Raw genomic sequence first — 20,390 nt, 5'->3', positions numbered from 1 at the left:
TTTGTGCAGTCAGCAGACACACTGAGTAGAAAGGGCTCGTAACCTTTTCTCTGTTATGTACTCATAATTGTTCTCGTTCTTTTGGATAGTTGAGTCGTTTAGGATCTAGTTCACTCACAAGCATACCCGAGGAAGTTCGTGAACATGTCAAACTGTTGTTAAATGTAACTCCGACTGTAAGACCCGATGCAGATCAAATGACAAAAGTGAGTATGTTTAGGTTTTTGTATTAGCTGATGGAACAAAAGAATACAATTGAGACTCTTAAAATGCATAATTTTGTCCTTAGATGCTACGTTCTTGAATGTATTAAGTATTTAGCTTTTAATGTTAACTAGCTAAATAATTTATGGACATAGTTGTGAAGGAAATTAAGGTCTCAAATAAACAGAGATCCTGATGGCACAATCAGGGACATTCTGGATTCCCCGAAAAGTCAAAAGTGTCATACTTAGTGAAGATGATATTCATCATGTTTTCGAGGTATTTTATTCTTAAACACTTTACTTACTTTTTTTAATGGTATATTTATTTGCATCTGTGTGAAGGTGTGTGTGTATGAGCACAGAAGTTGTCTGATGTTATGCTGGGAATTTAACTCATGTCCTCTAGAGTAGGAACATGTGCTCTTCCCTGCTGAGCCATCGTTCCAGCCCCAACTTTCAAACTAGTTCAACTTTTCTGTATTTTATAAATAATGTTACTGCTCAGCTGATTCACAGGTACTGGTGATTTGAACTTGAAAAAATGAATTTTTTTTTTTTTTTTTTTTTCGGAGCTGGGGACCGAACCCAGGGCCTTGCGCTTCCTAGGTAAGCGCTCTACCACTGAGCTAAATCCCCAGCCCCCGAAAAAATGAATTTTTTAATTTGGATTTTTCTAATTATAAATTTTATTTAATAAATGTTTAGAATGTTGCTGAATGTTTTTGAATACTTTTTCACTCTGTTGGGGTAATTTAGAGATGAGTAACTTTAACTGAATATCAGAATAATTGGCCTCTATATTTTAGATTCCCTTCTTTGATGATGTTGGTGCAGTAACTCTTCAATATTTTGATACCTTATTCCAAAGAGATAATCTCCAGAAATCACAGTTCTTCAAAGGATTGCCAAAGGTTCTACCAAAGCTGCCCAAGGTTTGTTACTCAGTTTTGTGCATAGTCAGGAGCTTTTAATTTAGTATTTAGGTGGACTTACTATGAACTACTCTTCCAGAGAAGTAAGACAGCTTTACGGAGGAACATAAATGACAGTAGCATGCTGCAGACTGAAGCCAAAGCTTGGGTATGGTGCACATAGGTAGGATCTATAACCTTGGGATGCTTCCTGCTTTAAGACTTCCTGTGCTGCTTATTGCATGTGTCCCCATCGGTGTCTACCGACAGCCATGGTGGAGCTCACAGCTCACCAGCAGCTAAAGGGTGCATCCAAACTGATGCAAACCTTTCTGTTTTCCCTACTTACTAAACAGTGTCAGGTAGTAGTCAAATGCTGGTGAGGCTGGTCTGGTGGCCCATGCCTTTGCCTTTAATCCCGGCACTTGGTGGGGCAGAGCAGGGGACTTCTGAGTTCTAGGCTAGCAGACTACATAGTGAGACACAATCATAACACCAAAAACAGTGAATGCTAGAGAAGATGCAGTTGTAAGCCTATCAATTGCGGACTCTAAACTCGTTTGTAAAGCTTCAGCAGTCCCAGCCTTTGACGCTATCCTTTACTGACACAGTCCTCTCACAGCCACCACAGCAGACACAGGCAAGGTTGCCGTCCGGGAATGAACAGGGTCAGATGCTGCTTCCCTTAGATGGCTGGAGTGCTGAGGAATGACAGGATTCAGAGAAGACGCACTGTCAGTGAACACGGTTAAACTTGTGAAGGCTGGAGCGAGCATGTGGCCCGGTTTGCTGACATCCGGAGCCTGTGCAGTTTGTCTTGCTATAACTAGAAGAGAGTCTAGAAAATATTTCAGTTTCAGCCATGAACTTTATGATCACTTTACACTTCAGTTGCAAATACCGAAGTTCTGGAATACATTTTGTTTTTATAATTTTTTTCATTTTCCCTTTCAGCGTGTCATTGTGCAGAGAATTTTACCCTGTTTGACCTCAGAATTTGTAAATCCTGACATGGTACCTTTTGTTCTACCGAATGTTTTGCTGATCGCTGAGGAGTGCACCAAAGAAGAATATATCAAATTAATTCTACCTGAACTTGGTCCTGTGTTCAAACAGCAGGAGCCAATCCAGGTATGTTGTGAGTATTCTGAATATCTGTGCATTATCCTGATAGCTACTACTGCTGAGAACAAATCAGTGTCTACTTGGGCTTTTAGAAGTTGAGTTTGCAGGCGCTAGAGAATGGCTTAGTGCTGGCTGCCCTTGCGGAGCACCTGGTTCAGTTCCCGGCACCCACATGCTGGCTCATAGCCATCTCTAACTCCTGTCCTAGGGGATCTGACTCTGGACTCCAGGAACCAGACACAGACTACACACTCAGGCAGAATACCCATACATATCAAATAAAAATAAATAAAAATGTTAAATGTTTAAAAACTTGAGGTCAGTATATTAGATTTTATTTTCACTATACAGAAAGATAAAATTATAATTAAACTTAACTTATAATTATAATTAAAATGAATGTGGCTTTTTGAATAAGTCATTGTCTTAGAAAATAAGTTGCATGTGTTATGTTGCTCCTAATTAAAACGTAGCAGTTTGGAAAAATCCAAGTTTTAGATATTTTTATTTGGCTTGATAATTCCATTAGTTAATTTTTAGATGATGTATTTCAGTTGTTTCTCTCTTTTTTTTAATAAATTTATTAAAAGAGGAAAATGTGTAAAGCATCATGGAACTAGTATGTAATCCGTGTGCATGAGAAAGATACAGATTATATAGATACAAGATGCATATACATATAATTGTATGTGTAAGTGAAATAAATTGTGTAGATTTTCTTATGGTATATATTTATTTTGAGTTTAAGAATCATGGGGTTATATACCTGGATTAGAATCTGGGTTTATGTCCATTCTAAGAAGTATGCAGTAGTCATTATCATCTGAAAGCTTATATCCCCATTTCTAACAAGCGGAGTTGATGGCTGAAATGCTATTAGATGTTTCTGGTGATGGTGGCTTATTAGTCAGCTATGCACTCTGATGTACCGGCTTTGTGATTGGTTGCAGTTGTTTCCTTGAAGATGAAGAGTTTATTTTTTACTTCTTAGAAATTAGCGTATCAGGTATCATTCTGACATTTGGAATAGTGTGCATTTGAGTGGTTCTTCTTTCCCATCCCTTTCAGCCCTCTGATGACCCTCATCCGTAACCCGCTGAACCAGTCTCACCACGTAGCCGTGACTTGCTTGGCACTCTCTTTGTAGACCAGGCTTACCTCAAACTCACAAAGATAGATCTGCCTGCCTCTGCCCCTGGAGTGCTGGGATCAAAGGCACGTGCTTCCAGGCCTGCTGCCAGTTCTTGTGGCTTCTCCCTCAGTCCCCTTTCTTTAAAGAGGGAATGTAGCAGCAGTCTGTGGGGTGCTCCTACTAACCAGGGAAAGGTCACAGGACAGGACTCTCAGCGTCAAAGCAGGGCTCCCTGACAGTTATCACAGTGTTGAGGACGAGTTGGCATCACGTCACCCAAATTGTTCATCATGATGAAAATTCCAAGACACCCGTGGATCGACCTGTTCTTTTTATTCTGGTAACTTTTGATAGTTGGCTATGTAGAATCACCTGAGACAAGTCTCACTATGCAGCTGTCTGGATTAGGCTGTTTTGTGGCTCTGCTTGGGAGGGCTTTTCTTAAGTAGACTAATTGAGGTGGGAAGCTGTACCCTGAATGTGGGTAACAGCAGCACTTCACAAACTCTGGCCAGTTCTGAAGAAATGGAGACAGCTGAACGCTAGCAAGCATTCTGTCTGTGTGGCTGTAACTACCGCTCCAGTTCTGCTGCCTGACTTCTCTACCACAGTGCAGCCACTGGAACTGGGATCCAAACAAACGCTTTGTCCTTAAATTACTTTTACCACAGCATCAGGAAATGAAACTAAGGTACCCTTTCTTCTTAGTTTTTCAGTTAATAAGCCCTTCCGAAAAATTTTAATTGGGCATTGGAAAAACTGAGTATTCTTGTGCTTGGAGAGGTGGCTCAGCAGTTCAGAGCACTAACTGCTCTTGTAAGGACCTGGGTTTAATTCCCAGCACCCACACAGTCCAAAACCCGCTGTAACTTCAGTGTCAGGAGCTCCAGTGCCGCCTTCTGGCTTCCATGTAGTACACAGACATATTTGCAGGCAAAGTACTCATACATATAAGAATAAATAAAGATCTCACCTAAGTATTTTGTTTTGTTTCTTACAATTTAGGTATGTAGAAGTAGCTAGCAAAATAATGTTAGGAACAATTAAAAATTCCTCAGAGATCTTTTCATTTCTGTTGGTTTTTATTTCCTCTTAAGTGCAGTCCTTTTCTGGGTAATTGGAGTGTGGGGAGTCATGTGTTCTGTAGCTCTGTGGAGCTAGTCTTTGTTTGGGTGATTAAGCATTGATTGCTGCAGACATGTAAGAGCCTTGATTTGTGTGTTTTTGTCTTCCATGCCTTCAGGCTAGCAACATGGTGAGTGTCCACATACAGAACTTACTCTTCTGAAAACACTTTAAATTGGGCAGGTACTGAATTTCTTAAAGATTGTAGATTTTAATAACCTTCCCTTTTCTCACACAGATTTTGTTAATTTTTCTACAAAAAATGGATTTGCTGCTAACCAAAACCCCTCCGGATGAGATAAAGAACAGCGTCCTGCCAATGGTCTACAGAGCTCTGGAGGCTCCTTCAATTCAGATCCAGGCACAGTATCTGCTTCCTTTGCCCTCATGAAGGTCGTAAGGCAGGAGAGAGAAATAGCAAGGCCCAGTTTAGGATTAAATTTAGCCTTTTATGTACAGCTCAATAGTTAGTATATTTATTGAATTACACTGCTGGTCCACTATCATTACTAAAGAGTCAGTTGGACGGGGCTGGAGAGGTTGCTCAGGGGTTAAGAGCAGGCGCTGTTTGTATGGAGATGGTCTTCCTCTGCAGCCCAGGCTGCCTTGAGTTCAGAGCTCCACCTGCTTTTGCCTCCTTAGTGCTAGGGTTAAAGGTGTTGTCACTGCACTGGGTACGTATTCCTCTTACAGAGAACACGTTAGGTTTCTAGCACTCGTGTCAGGCTGCTCACCACTGCCCGTAACTTCAGTTCCCCGGGATGTGGTACCTTCTTCTAGGTACCCCTCCGCCTCCAGCACCAGCATTCACATAGGCATAAACCCACATTCACGCTCACTACCAAAATTAAAAAAAAAAAAAGAAGACATCAGAGTCCAGTGTAGTGGCCCACACTTGTAATCCTAGCACTTGAGGGATAGAGGCAGGAAGACCAGGAATTAAAGGCTAGCCTGGGCCTTGTATGTTTGTACTGCCTTGTATATATCTGCTCCTGCCATAGATTTCAAGCCCTATTTTTGATGTATTTCTGTCTTTCTCTTTAAGTTTTTTTAAGAGTGTGAGTTGAATTTTTCCTTGTAGTTAAATTATGCCCTAAGTGTTGGAAGGCATACTCACCCCTTCTTTTCAGCTCTCTACAGTTATAGCCCCGTGTAATTAGAGGTGCTAGCCTCATACTAAAGCAGAGGGCGTGTAAATTTGAGGCTAGCCTGGGCTACATAAAGATCATGTCTCAAGGGAAAACAGAGCAGCACAGCACTAGCTGTAATTACAACCCCTTGAAGCACTACGCAGGCCCTGTGTAGCCGTGCCATTTTTCATCTGATCATAACTCCCCGCTCCCCCCATTGTGTAAGGACAGATAATGTGAAGCAGCAAATGGAAGCTTACTTCATGCTGCGACAGATTAGCTGAGCGGGGGAGGAGGAGGAGGTTGGGTGCCTTTCTTTAACACTGATCAGATTTGTCTTTTCAATAGGAGCTCTGTCTAAACATCATTCCAACTTTTGCAAATCTTATAGACTACCCGTCCATGAAAAACGCTTTGATTCCAAGAATTAAAAATGCCTGTTTACAAACGTCTTCCCTTGCTGTAAGTGCTTACACGTCATTGTTTGTCTTCCGCTCTGTACCTGACATCGTTTCTCTTCCCAGGGAGCGACGCCTCACTTATGCTGTATTTACAGAATTCGTTCTAGTTGGAGGTAGCCTATATAAACCATTGTAAATGTCTGTATGTAACTTATGTCTGTATGTATGTCTGTGTAGATGTTCGTGTGTATGTGTGTGTGCAGGCAGTCGTGCGTGTGGCGTGTGTTTGAGTCTTAGCGTGTGGGTTGTGGGAGTCGGTTCTCTCCTTCCACCATGTGCTTCCAGGGTTCAAACTCACAGTCAGTTTGGCAGCTCCTTTACCTGCCATCTTTTCTGCCCTTCATGAAATTTATATTTCCCTGACTTAATAAAGGTCCCTTTTATAAAGCTTGGTTTTTGATGAGAATCCCTCTTTATCTGGTGCAATGAGAGTTAGAAAAATCCATAGCCTTATGGGCAAAAGCAGCATAAGTGGCGTGGCTTCACTTTCTGGACTCACCTATTTCAGTGGGCGTTTCTTCTGGAAGAGCTCTGCAGTTGAAGTCGGGCTAGTGAGGTGGTAGGGAAATCAGTACTGAAATGCAGGCATGCCGGGAAATGGGTTATTCTCTGTCCGTTCGTTACTAACTGCCCACGGCCTTGAGCATGTCCTTATACTGCTAGGGTGTCCTGGTTTTATAATTGGCTTTTTAAATACATGATAAAATTTTAGTTTCTGAAGCACTGCTTCAGAAATCTTATGCTTTTTTTCATGCCATTATGAATTTATCTTACCACTTCTCAGCGTATTCTAGTTCAGTTCTCTGTTAATATGCAGGGCTAGATGTAGGGCACACAGATACTCAGTGACCTGTGACAAGTGTCTTGTTGAGGTCTGTGTCTTCTAAAACTGCTGACTGGCCCTGGTCCTTCAAGACAATGGCACTTCTGAGGACAGATGTGAATACCTTTTAGAATGCTAATTCTGGAATGGGTGAGCATTTGCTATCTCACTTACAAATGCAGTTTAGAGGGAGCTCTCAGGCTCCTTGCTTGCTTTTGAGTGTATTTATAGCCTTATTCTCTAGGCTCTGCCAGCCTTACTTGGGAAATGCTTAAAACATAAATCATTAAAGTTGTCCAAAAGTGAAGAAAAGTACTGCATAGTTAGGTAACTGTTTCAAGAGGTGTATTTGTGACTTGTCTAATATTGTATACATTGTGAAGGAAAATAAAATTGCAGCGACATTTGCAATTTATACCTAGCAAGTGCATTAGTTCTTCGTTATAATAAACTGATCCTGAGAACAGTTAAACCTGCAGACAGTATTTTACATTTATAGTATTCTGGGCTTAAATTTCAGAAAATAGTTGTTCATATATTTTCTGAAATGGAAAATTTACATTTTTCTGTACAAATATTAATCAATGAATTATTTTCTGCTTTTTTTTTTTTTTTTTTTTTTTTTTTTGTGGTTCTTTTTTTCGGAGCTGGGGACCGAACCCAGGGCCTTGCGCTTCCTAGGCAAGCGCTCTACCACTGAGCTAAATCCCCAACCCCTCTGCTTAATTTTTTTAGACTTGAGTTTCATTGATATTATGGTTTAATTAATACTATGGACATGACTTTATGCTACTCCGGTTTCTGGAGTTTGAGGGAAGATTTGGTACTCAAAATTGAATCCATGATCTTTTTTTTTTTTTTTTTTCTTTTTTCTTTTTTTCGGAGCTGGGGACTGAACCCAGGGCCTTGCGCTTGCTAGGCAAGCGCTCTACCACTGAGCTAAATCCCCAACCCCTGAATTCATGATCTTAAACACACAGAAGAAACCTACGTGTAGAGCACCACTGCCTTTTGTGTGTACGGGGCTTCTGCTCTTAGAGTAACTCAGGCTGAAGCCAGCCTTGAGCTTGCTGTATCAGCTGACCTTCTGCTTCTCCTCCCAAATGCTGGGTTCTATGTGCATCGCTGTGCTGAGCCCCAGCCCACTTCTTGTATCTTAGGACATGGTCTTACTGAATTGCCCAGGCAGGCCTTGAACTTGAGCTCTTCCTACTCCCATCTCCTGAGTAACTAAATTATTACGGTCCTGTCCAACAGACCCAGCTAATGTACTTTGTCCTACTAAATCCCAGCCTTTGGGCCAGTGAGATGGGTCAGTGGGCAGAGTGCTTGCTGCCAACCTTACCCTCTAATTTGATCCCCACAGTGTACTTGCTGGAAAAAGAGACCCACCCATGGCAAGTTATCTTCTGACTTCACACGCAGGTTATGGAAGGCCATGCGGCACACAGCCACCCACATTCAGCCAGTCAGTAGATGTAATCAGTTCTAGCTAAGCCTAGGGTATGACGGGTATCAAAAGTGGAGTGAATTAGATATTTTAGGAGGTTACACATGGTAGACCTTAGTAAATATGAAGAACAACTGTATACAGATGTGGATAATTTTATATGAGGTCAGGAGCATCCAGGGTGGTCTGGCCATAGTAAATATGGATAATTTCAGTTAAAGTATTTAGTTTTAAGAAGGACTTGAACCTCAGTAGAGTAGCTGAATCACTGTGAAATTGGCCACTTGGTGGAATATATTCCGTTTTATAGTTAAATCTTACTAGTAAACACATATAAAAGCTTTTAAAGACCTGATATAAACTGTAGGACTGGGATTGTTGTTTATCGACAGCTTGGTTAGTAGGGCCTGGCTTCCTTCCCTAGCATCATAGAGATGAATGAGTGGATGGATGAATGGGTGAGTGGATGGATGAGTGTTCCCAGGTTGACCTGTTCCTCTTCTTGTCTGCTAGTATCTCACTCAGTTAAGCAGTCTGCAGCTCTTTCTGTAACATTTGGGAAAATCAGTAAATGAGTGAACTTCTTATGTTTTATAAAATCTACTTCAGTAAACCAGTTTTTATTGAGATTTTAGTAAACCATTTTATTGAGATATTTATTTGATGACTAAGTTTGCATTAAGTATTTCATTTTTCATTAACAAATTGTACATGACAAATTTCCATGCAGTTTCTTTGTTTTAATAGGTTCGTGTGAACTCATTAGTGTGTTTAGGGAAGATCCTGGAGTACTTGGATAAGTGGTTTGTACTTGATGATATCCTGCCCTTCTTACAGCAGATTCCCTCCAAGGAACCTGCAGTCCTCATGGGGATTTTAGGTACTGAAAACTTAATGTCATTTGCTATCATCTTCATTTCATATAATAGTTGTGTAATAAAATGTTCAATCTATAAAACATCTTACTTTATGTATATGACTTTAATCAGTTGTAGAATGCTTAGATAAATGCTACAATATAACTTTTCTCTGTTTAACAGCAAAGGAAGTAGACTCTTGTCATTTATAGAAGGCCTGGGCTATATGGGACACTTGACCAGTATGGGCAGGTTCTGGATTTGATTTCCAGGATTGGGGGAGTGAGGAGAAGTAATATAATCCTGGTTGACATGACAGTATATAATTTTCTTCTGTGAAGTAGTCTAAAGCACAAGAGGCAAAGCTACTGCAGTGAGTCTTCCTTGCAGAAGAAATGTGTAGTGGACATGTAGACTAGTCCTCACAGACCGTAGTCCTCACAGGCCGTAGTTCTCACAGAGACCGTAGTAGTCCTCACAGACCGTAGTAGTACTCACAGAGACCGTAGTCCTCACAGACTGTAGTCCTCTCGGCACCTGTATTTAAATACCGGGAATAGATGCTCCAAATTTAAGGATGAGGGGTCACTCTATAACCTCATTGCTGGGTTACAGTAACCATGCCTTTAGTTTTGGGTTGTCATAAAACCAGAACAGCACAGGATGAATAGGCCATGGTGTTTATAAGCCTTGGCTGACAGTATAGCCCAAGTCATTGTGGTCCGCAGGAAAGAGGAAACTTCATTCTAAGAAGAGCAAAGCCTGCACTACGTCAGTTTCCAGAAAGACTTGCTATATATACAGTACTTTCATGGTTTCTAAGAACTTTGTGTGTTAATTTTTAAATTTTATTACACTTTTCTTTTAGGTATTTATAAATGTACTTTTACTCATAAAAAGTTGGGAATCACCAAAGAGCAGCTGGCTGGAAAGGTACTGCCTCATCTCATCCCCCTGAGCATTGAAAACAACCTCAACCTCAACCAGGTGGGATTTTTTTTTTTTTTTTTTTTTTTTTTTTTGGTTCTTTTTTTCGGAGCTGGGGACCGAACCCAGGGCCTTGTGCTTCCTAGGTAAGCGCTCTACCACTGAGCTAAATCCCCAGCCCCCAGGTGGGATGTTTTATGTGTATTTAGTTTCTTCCCCTGTTTGCAGCTTGTATTGTGTGCTTTATTATATTACACATGTAGGTGGCCAGAATAGGTAAAACATGCCATGAAGTTAATAAAAGTTACGGAGTAAAAGGATAGGCCTTCAAGCCTCCTTGGAGGAGGTGGGAAGGGTGCTGAAGGATGTTAAGATTGCCTGTCTCTACTTTAAATTTGGGTCTGTGTGTTGACGAGAACAGTCACAGACTATTTGGATATTATTGCTACATAAATGGCCATAAGTTGAGTGTTTTAGTATTTTTAAGCAGTGCATACTTAACTAATCTTACCTTTTCTATGGGCCATGCCAGGTCTTAGCTTAGTTGAATTTGTTACTGAATTCAAGAGCTTAGGTCTCTTTGAAGGTCCACCTGAGGACTCATAGGGTTCCTAGTTTACTTTAATGGTTGTTGGTAGGCTTTGGCTCCCTTTGGGCTGTTCGGCTGAGGGCCTTAGCTGTGTGTTAGTCAGATGCTGCTGTTAATTCTGTACACAGTTCCCTCCCCAATCAGCCTTGTCCAGCCAGACTGAAGTTAGTGTCTTGTTATATAGTAAAGAAAGTGTGATACTCTGTTGGCTTTGTCACAGTCTGTTGTTTACAAGCAAGCGTGGGTCTTACCTGTACTCAACATTAGGGAAGTCTATAAACAGTAGAAAGCAGTAGGAATTGTGAACCATTTTAAGACCCCCTGCCACAGAGAAGGAGTAATGAGACAAAGTAAGGTAATATTGGTGGGCTCAGATATCTATACGCTTTAGATCAAGTATTTAACTGTGACGATGTAAATGTTTGGGCCAAGAGGGGGTGTGTGTTCAAGACTTGTTACGGCATTGTCTTTCTGCATGCCGTTTGAGGCAGTCCTCCCAGCTGTGTGTCACAGTCTGGAGGCCGCTGTGCTGCTTCTGCATCATTAGCCCAGTCATAACGCGTGCCAGAGAAAGAGAGACGATCACGAGAAGTCAGTGGAACCCGCTGTCTGATGAAACGTGAAAGACTTAGAAGAGCTACTGTTTAATGAGGTTGGCGAGAGACAGGAGGGAAGGTTTAGAGTTAGGATGGAAAAGCAATCACAGCAGTGAGGAAAGAAGAGCTGGGAGAGCGGGGCTCAGGCCCGGGGAGAGAGTGCTGAGCAGGCAAGTTCTGAAGGTGAAGAGCTGTGTGGTCCTTTGAGGTAGTCAGTCAGGCAAGCTTTCCCCCCTGATGTTTGCTTTCTGCCTCAGGTGTCAGGTCACTGTTGGTAGACCGGAGACGTGAATATGAAGAGGAGCCCTCCAGTCTAAACCAGTTTTCAACTTTTTGTTATTTTCTTTCTGATTTGGGATATTTCCAAACATTTCTAGTAGGAAAAGGCTGGCGAGAAGTAACCGGTTATGTAGAGGGTTTGGGATTGCTTCCTTACACCCACATGGTGGTTCACAACCATTAGATCGAGGGGCTCCACTGTCCTCTCCTGACCTCTTTGGACACCAGGCATGCACGTGGTCTGCGTACATACTTGCAGGCAAAACAGTCTCACACATAAAATAGAATAGAATAAATCTAAAAATCCCACTGCTTATTTTAGGATACATAGTTCTGTCTAAAATGCTTTCTGATTTTGGAGGGCCTGTTATCTGCAGAAATCATCCTGCCTTTTGTTAATTTCCTTTGGTTTAGGATGGAGGTGGTCTCTTTCTCTGTTTTGTGATTAAACTTGCTAGCTCAAGAGTGCCCTCTTCTGTTGTGATTTTAAGTAGTTTAAATATATTAAGTAGAAAAGAGCATATTTATACAGAGAGTTAAGTATTGAAAGCCACCATTATCAGTTCTAAGATAGCCAAAGTCTACCTTGCAGACAGATCTAGGACCTGCCGCCTTCGCCCATTCTGTACGATGTCCGTGAGAGAGTGGGGTGGATCTGGCAAACAGAATGTTGAACAACTGAAGCTGGGTACAGAAGGCGCTTCACGAGTGCTTTCACTCATGCATGTATGAAAACCGTCTGATGCATGCTACTGCAGAGCAGAATAGTGTTGACACAGAGCATAGGGCTGGGGGACAACCAGAAGAGAGGACCAGGAAGCCTCCAAGTGCTGACAGGGTTTTGTGTAAGTTGCCTTGGATAAGTTCAGGCATAGCCTGATTCTAACTCTGCCGTGCCAGCCCTTTGCTGTCGTGTGAGTGTCCGTGTCTCACTCAGTCCAGCGTCCTCATCTGCAACGTATAAATCTTGAACTTAGTTTGAAGAGCTGTAAAGACTGAAAACATTGTAATACATGTTCATACATGCGTGTAAGAAAATGGAGTGGAAGAATGCTGTTTCTAGTTTTTGTATATATAGTATCAAATAAATTATTTATTATAGCTAGGAAGAACCATAAAACTAAAGTTTAATGAAAATTTAACCTATATTAAATTGTAGCATTGGATTACTTTACAAACTTCCATTATTAAAGTAGAATCATGAACGTTTAAGGTTTCTACTATCTTTTCAGAAAACAAGTTTATTTTAGCCAAACATTGTTCTTTATGAATAAACAAGGATTTCTAAGTGTTTTAAAGTGAACTTTCTCCTAGTTGGCACAGATTATCAGTGTGTGACTGCTAGTAGTAAACTTACTTAAAACCTCTCTGAGAAGACACTGTTAGATAAATAAAGAAGTGACACTTGCTCAGATCATGTCACCTCCACATAAGACTGGGCACTTGCTCTGGCATGCCCAGTTAACCGGACTGCTCTTGTGCCCGTGTGTGTGTGTGTGCGTGTGCGTGTGCGTGCGTGCGTGTGCGTGTGCGTGCGTGCGTGTGTGAGTGTGTGTGTGCGTGTGCGTGTGCGTGTGCGTGCGTGCGTGTGCGTGTGCGTGCGTGCGTGTGTGAGTGTGTGTGTGAGTGAATGTGTGTGTGCGTGCGTGCGTGTGTGTGTGTGTGCGTGCGTGTGTGTGTGTGCGTGTGCGTGTGTGTGTGTGTGCGTGTGCGTGCGTGCGTGCGCGCGTGCGTGCGGTGTCCTGTTTCCCAGGGATTGTCTCACTGAGTTGTTGGGATTGACTCCCTGAACTGCACAGGCGCTGTGCCCTAACCACACCTTTACTCTGGCAGTTCAGCTCCTTCATTGCTGTCATAAAGGAGATGCTGAGCCGACTGGAGTCTGAGCACAGGACTAAGCTGGAGCAGCTTCACATAATGCAGGAGCAGCAGAGGTGAGCAGGCTGCACGTGTGCGCATGGGCCTGGGAGTCAGCACGGCTCGTGATTGCTTTTCTGGATTTTGAATGGGAAGATTGATGGAGTTTTCATTCGATTGTATATGGGCCATTTAAAAATTTCCAATAGATTAGTGATTTTAAATTCAGTAAATCAGGGTGTTGTTGAAAACAGTGCAGGTATGGAATATGATGATTTTATCTATCTGAGGAGATCTGTTGTCCTCATCAGCCAGTGGTATTGTCAGCCCTGGTCGCTGAATACTGAGAACAAGGACATAGGTGTTTTTGGAATCTGCGATTCCCAGTGTTATGATTTCTTCATCTCTTCTCTAGTCCCAGGAGTATGGAAGCATGCAGCACTACAGCATTTGCCTCTTTATTTTTTCTAGTAAGTCTTAATTTTTAAAAAAAGGAGAGGGTTTTTTGTTTGCTTTTGATGTGTATGGGATACGAATGAGTCGTACATGCACAGCATATGTGGATGTCAGAGGACGGCTTGTAGGCCTTAGTTTCTCCTGCTACTCTGTGACTGCCGAGCTCAGATTGTCAGTCTGCAACAAGTGCCTTTTCCTGCTGACACATTTCACTGGTATAAATGTTTCCCCCAAGGTTTATTTATTTAATCTAGTATATGTATGTGTGTGTACCAGTATGTATGTTTCTGCATGTGCAAGTGGGTGCCCTTGTAGTCCAGAATAGGTCATTGGTTGCCTCTGTAACTGGAGTTACAAGTGTGTGAGTCCTCTGGTGTGGGCACTGGGAAGTGAACTTAGCCCATCTGGAGGAGCAGCAAGTGCTCTTAACTGCTAAGCCAGCTCCCCAGCCTGCCAGCCCAGATGATAAACATTGAATTAAAAAACAAACAAAACAAAATATATGCAGACATTTCAAAGATTATTGATTGTGTAATTAGGAGGGTGAAAGAGAGGGAGAATGAGAGAGAGAGAGAGAGAGAGAGAGAGAGTGTGTGTGTGTGTGTGTGTGTGTGTGTGTGTGTGTGTGTGTAATGTATATACAGGAGTGCAGATGCATGCATGCTGCAGAACATTAAGGGGGGCTGGCTCAGAGGACAGCTTGTGTAGGAGGTGTTTTCCACCTCGTTGACGCAGGGTCTCACGCTCATGTGTGCTGTGCACTCCAGGCTTTCTGGCCCTGGAGCTTCCAGTAGATTCTCTCTCCAGTCTTTGCCCCGTGTTGTAGGATTGCTAGATTTACAGACACATGCCACCACCTCTGGCTTTTCTTTTATGTGGGTTCTGGGAGTTGAATTCAGGTCATCATGGCCCCGGATGATGCTGTCTTTGTAGTTGTCGTCATTATTTGGGCAAACAGACATTAATAGTAGAAAATAATGGGAAATCTCAGCTGGGGAATGAAGTTAATGTTTGTTTCTTTTAATTACTTTTCCATAATTTTGTCTATCTTGTAGGTCTTTGGACATAGGGAATCAAATGAGCACTTCTGAGGAGACAAAAGTCACACCTTCTGGAACTCAGGTCAGAAGACATTTATCTTATAGGAAATGTCTGAGAGTGCCTCATTTCATTTAAGAGTTTCTTAGTCTTTCAGGATACAATGACTTCGTTATTGAAATGTCTTCAAGTATTGGACTTGTATTTCAGCAGATTGATAAAGTCTTTAACAACATTGGTGCAGACCTTCTAAGTGGCGGTGAATCAGAAAATAGAGAAGACGGGCTGCAGGGTAAACAGAAAAGAGTAAGTTTCTCTACTTAAAAAACACATTTCTACTGTGAGACTTCCTACAAACCATGTATAGTTTCTATGTAGCCTCTTGTAATAGTCTATAAGGACGTTTGTGAAATGTGTTGCGAAGGAGTGTAGAGGCTGTTTTTATTTTCCTTTGCTATTTGACTACCCCTCCACCCATGGGACCTCTCCATAGCTTGACTTTGCCTGCATGGTGCCATCACGTGCAGTAGGCGGCTGTCTACCTCTTCTGCACTGCTGCTGTACAGCAACTGATTGTGTGGTGGTGGTGGGGTTGTCCACATGAGTGCAGGCGTCCACAGAGGCCAGGAGCAGGGCTTGGGGCCTCTGGGGCTGGAGAGAGAGTCGTGAGCTGCCTGAAACAGATGTGCAGAGCCGACCCAGGTCCTGAAGAGCAGGTGCACCCTTTCTAACCCCTGAGCCATCTCTCCAACTCCTGCTTTTCAGTGTTCGAGCTCTCTTCTTACTGTGTTCCTATCAGTGTGAATACCAAGTCATTATCCATCATTCCTTGTTAGCCCCAGCCGCCTTCCCTTTCTCTGTTTTTGTTTTTTATTCTGTGGTGACACCTAACATTTATGGCCTTCAGATATTCACTCAGGTTGTTTGTTTGTTTGTTTCTGATCCAGCTTAGGCTAGTCCTGAACTTGCTATGTAACCAGAGGCTAGCCTTCACCTCCTGGTCTCCTGTCACCTTTACATGTAGTGGCTACAGGCTCACCCCCCCCCCCCCCCCCCAGCTCATCTCCCTTGGCATATTCACAGAATACCTGCCAGTTATTGGCTATTTGGAAGTGTGCAGTATTTTCTCATAAGTATACTGAGGCTCTACACTCCTTTACTTACTCTTTTACTTAGAGTGTGAATCATATCTACCTATGCGGGCATGCCCGTGCCATGGGGTAGAAGGCAGTTCTTTCCTTTTATTATGTGAATCCTGGGGATCAAACTCACTGAGCCCAGGTTATACATTTTTGGCAGAAATACTATAAGAGTGGTGGGGGTCCTTTTTTGTTTTATTTTACTAAGGATATATAATGTTGATATGATTTATTAGTGGTGAGTGATAATTATAAAGAAAAATTTAAATTAAATACCATTTTACTTTATAAGTAACCTGAAATTTGAGTACAGGTTTTATTCAGTTTCCATTTTAAGGATTTCTTATGATTTTGAATAGTACACTATTAAGGTAATACTTTCCTATTGAAATTTTGGTTAGTATCCAATAAATCACAATAAATTTCCTACTACTGTTAAGCTCATTCTTGTATTTATTTGCAAAATATGATTGTCATATTTCTGTGTGCACATATATCTATGTGTATAGAGCTGATAGACAATTGGATATAGAGGCTTACAAAACGGTAAAAAAAAGTCCTATGAGCTTGCTGTTTAGTGAAATAGATGAGTGCGAAGTCAGATATCGACCTGATGCAGACAGGGACAGCAGAACATGTTTGTCTAATTCTCACAGGTGCTCACTTACTTACAAAGTTTTGTGGTATTGAGATTAAACCGAGGGCCTTGGAAATCCTAGGCAAGTACCCTAGCTCTGAGCTGAATCCCCAGACCCCTTTTAAAATTTATTATATTTATCTATTTTCTTATTTTGTATGCGGGTATGTGTATGCATGCCAGAGCATTCGTATGGTAATCAGAGAACAACTGTAAGAGTCATTTGTCTCCTTTCTACCCTGAAAGACCCTGGAATTGAACCCAGGTCATCAGACTTGACAGCAAGCTCCTTTACCTGCTGAGCCATCTCACTTGCCTCTTTGTCTGTGTATGTGTTCATGTGCACATGTGTGCATGTGTGTGTGCACATACTTGTTTGTCTGTATGTGTATGTATGTGTGTGACTTTGTGTGCTCACGAGTATGTGTGTGTGTGTGTGTGTGTATGTGTGTACACATACCTGTTTTGGTGTGTGCATGTATATGTGCATGTGTGTAGCAGTACTCAATTCTTTTTTTTTTTAATTGAATATTTTCTTTATTTACATTTCAAATGTTAACCCCTTTCCCAGTTTCCCCTCCAGAAACTTCCCATCCCATCCTCTCACCCCCTGCCTCCATGAGGGTGCTCCTCCACCCACTCACCTACTATCTCTCACCTCACTGTTCTGGCATTCCCATACACTGGGCAATTGAGCCTTCACAGGACCAGGAGCCTCCCCCCATTGATGATCAACAAGGCCTACCCTCTGCTACATACGCGGCTGGAACCATGTTGCTCCATGTGTACTCATTGGTTGGTGACTTAGTTCCTGGGGGCTTTGGGGTGTCTAATTGGTTGATATTGTACTTCCTATGGGGTTGCACACCCCTCAGTTACCTCAGTCTTTTCTCTAACTCCTCCACTGGGGACATCATTCTCAGGTCATTAGTTGGCTGTGAGAATCCAACTCTGTATTTGTCATGCTCTGGCAGAGCCTCTTTGGAGACAGCTATATCAGTCTCCTGTCAGCAAGCATTTCTTGATATCTGCAATAGTATCTGAGTTTGGTGACTGCATATGGGATGGATCCCTGTGTGTGGCAGTCTCTGGATGGCCTTTCCTTCAGTCTCTGCTCCACACTTTGTCTCCATATTTCCTCCTGTGAGTGTTTTGTTCTCTCTTCTAAGAAGAACTGAAGCATCCACATTTTGATCTTCCTTCTTGAGCTTGATGCAGTCTGTAGATTGTATCTTGGGTATTCCGAGCTTTTGGGCTAATATCCACGTATCAGTGAGTATACAACATGTATGTTTTTTGTGATTGGGTTACCTCACTCAGGATGATATTTTCTACTTCCATCCACTTGCCTAAGAATTTTATGAAGTCATTGTTTTTGATAGCTGAGTAGTACTCCATTGTGTAGATGCACTACAGTTTCTGTATTCATTCCTCTGTTGAAGGACATCTGGGTTCTTTCCAGCTTCTGGCCATAATAAATAAGGCTGCTATGAACATAGTAGAGAATGTTTTATATATTATATGTTAGAGCATCTTTTGGGTACATGCCCAGGAATGGTATAGCTGGGTCCTCAGGTAGTACTATGTCCAATTTTCTGAGGAAACTACAGACTGATTTCCAGAATGGTTGTACCAGTCTGCAATCCCACCAACAATGGAGGAGTGTTCCTCTTTCTCCACATCCTCGCCAGCATCTGCTGTCACCTGAGTTTTTGATCTTAGCCATTCTAATTGGTGTGAGGTGGAATCTCAGGGTTGTTTTGATTTGCATTTCCCAGATGACTAAGGATGTTGAACATTTCTTTAGGTGTTTCTTGGCCATTCAATATTGAGAATTTTTTGTTTAGCTCTGTACCCCATTTTTTAATAGGAATATTTGCCTCTCTGGGGTCTAACTTCTTGAGTTATCTATATATAATGGATATTAGCCCTCTATCAGATGTAGGATTGGTAAAGATCTTTTCCCAATCTGTTGGTTGCTGGTTGTCCTAATGACTGTGTCCTTTGCCTTACAGGAGTTTTGCAATTTTATGAGGTCCCATCTTGATCTTAGAGCATAAGCCATTGATGTTCTGTTCAGGAAATTTTCCCCTGTCCCCTTATGTTTGAGGCTCTTCCCCACTTTCTCTTCTATTAGTTTCAGTGTATCTGGTTTTATGTGGAAGTCCTTGATCCACTTGGGCTTGATTGAGCTTTGTATAGGCGATAAGAATGGATCAATTTACATTCTTCTACATTCTGACCACCAGTTGAACCAGCACCATTTGTTGAAAAATGCTATCTTTTTTTCCACTAGATGGTTTTAGCTCCTTTGTCAAAGATCAAGTGACCATAGGTGTGTGGGTTCATTTCTGGGTCTTGAGTTCTGTTCCACTGATCTGCCTTCTTGTCTCTGTACCAACACCACACAGTTTTATCACTTTTGCTCTGTATTATAGCGTGAGGTCAGGGATAGTGATTCTTCCAGAAGTTCTTTTATTGTTGGGAATACTTTTTGCTAGCCTGGGTTTTGTTTTGTTTTGTTTTTTTGTTTTTGTTTTTGTTTTGTTTTTTGTTATTTCAATGAATTTGCAAATTGTTCTTTCTAACTCTATGAAGAATTGAGTTGGAATTTTAATGAGGATTGCATTGAATCTGTAGACTGCTTTCAGCAAAATGGCCATTTTTTTTTTTTTTTTTTGGTTCTTTTTTTCGGAGCTGGGGACCGAACCCAGGGCCTTGCGCTTCCTAGGTAAGCGCTCTACCACTGAGCTAAATCCCCAGCCCCCAAAATGGCCATTTTTACTATATTAATCCTGCCAGTTCATGGGCATAGGAGGTCTTTTCATCTTCTGAGAGCTTCGATTTCTTTCTTAAGAGACTTGAAGTTTTTGTCATACAGATCTTTCACTTGCTTGGTTAGACTCACCAAGGGCAGAATTCTGTCCTGTCTTCAAAGAAGACCTAATACCAATACTCTTCAAACTGTTCCACAAAATAGTAACAGACGGAACACTACCCAATTTGTTCTTTGAAGCCACAATTACGCTTATACCTAAACCACACAAAGACCCAACAAAGAAAGAGAACTGTTGTTGTAAACATATAATAAATAAAAAGCTGTCTTTTATCCCGCTCTAGGTCCAACACCGTAGTGCCTGATGATATCTGGTCGATATCTTAAAACTCAGTCAGCAAAGCCTCTCACCTGCTCTGCTCCATCCCATATCACACTGCCAAAGGCCTCTCCCTGAGCCTGGCAGCAATCTCTCTACCCATCTAGTTCCCAAGGCAGGTTTCCATGCCAGAAACACACACATCCCAATTCCGTGGTGGCCCAGACCAGCTGCCCCACACTCCCTTACACTTAAATCTACACATGAAAGAAAACACAACACAATAACCTCTGATCTAATTGATAAGATATAATTGCCCACCTAAACATACAAAGTCCTGTACACATCCATCCCTTAAAAACATTTATAACAACCTGTAAAGGTACAGTGTGGAACCTTTTTTTTTTTTTTAAGATTTATTTATTCATTTATGTGAGTACACTGTTGTACACTGCAGCTGTCTTCAGACACACCAGAAGAGGGCATCAGATCTCATTACAGATGGCTGTGAGCCACCATATGGTTGCTGGGATTTGAACTCAGGACCTCTGGAAGAG

The 20,390-nt window shown here is 41.9% G+C and overlaps 1 protein-coding gene across 6 annotated transcripts in view; it reads left to right on the top strand.

Moving 5' to 3' along the window:
• The window catches only part of Scyl2 (SCY1 like pseudokinase 2), a 52,899-nt gene that overhangs the window by 26,887 nt on the left and 5,622 nt on the right, over positions 1–20,390 (top strand). For 2 of the 6 annotated variants that reach the window (NM_001191780.1, XM_087557123.1), the window contains 10 exons: positions 90–206; positions 1,013–1,138; positions 2,072–2,248; positions 4,738–4,860; positions 5,978–6,091; positions 9,111–9,243; positions 10,089–10,207; positions 13,445–13,545; positions 14,980–15,046; positions 15,173–15,268. In NM_001191780.1, coding sequence (NP_001178709.1) covers positions 90–206; positions 1,013–1,138; positions 2,072–2,248; positions 4,738–4,860; positions 5,978–6,091; positions 9,111–9,243; positions 10,089–10,207; positions 13,445–13,545; positions 14,980–15,046; positions 15,173–15,268 — 1,173 coding nt within the window. Of the gene's footprint in view, positions 1–89; positions 207–1,012; positions 1,139–2,071; positions 4,630–4,737; positions 4,861–5,977; positions 6,092–9,110; positions 9,244–10,088; positions 10,208–13,444; positions 13,546–14,979; positions 15,047–15,172; positions 15,269–20,390 lie in introns of those variants that run through there. The other 4 variants (NM_001434548.1, XM_087557125.1, NM_001434550.1 and 1 more) reach the window with 3 other exon arrangements.

This window comes from Rattus norvegicus, chromosome 7 (genome assembly GCF_021556685.1).
Source record: "Rattus norvegicus strain SHRSP/BbbUtx chromosome 7, alternate assembly SHRSP_T2T, whole genome shotgun sequence".
Taxonomy (NCBI): domain Eukaryota; kingdom Metazoa; phylum Chordata; class Mammalia; order Rodentia; family Muridae; genus Rattus; species Rattus norvegicus.
Note: the sequence above shows the minus strand (reverse complement) of the source record. Positions and strands in the feature narration are given on the sequence as shown.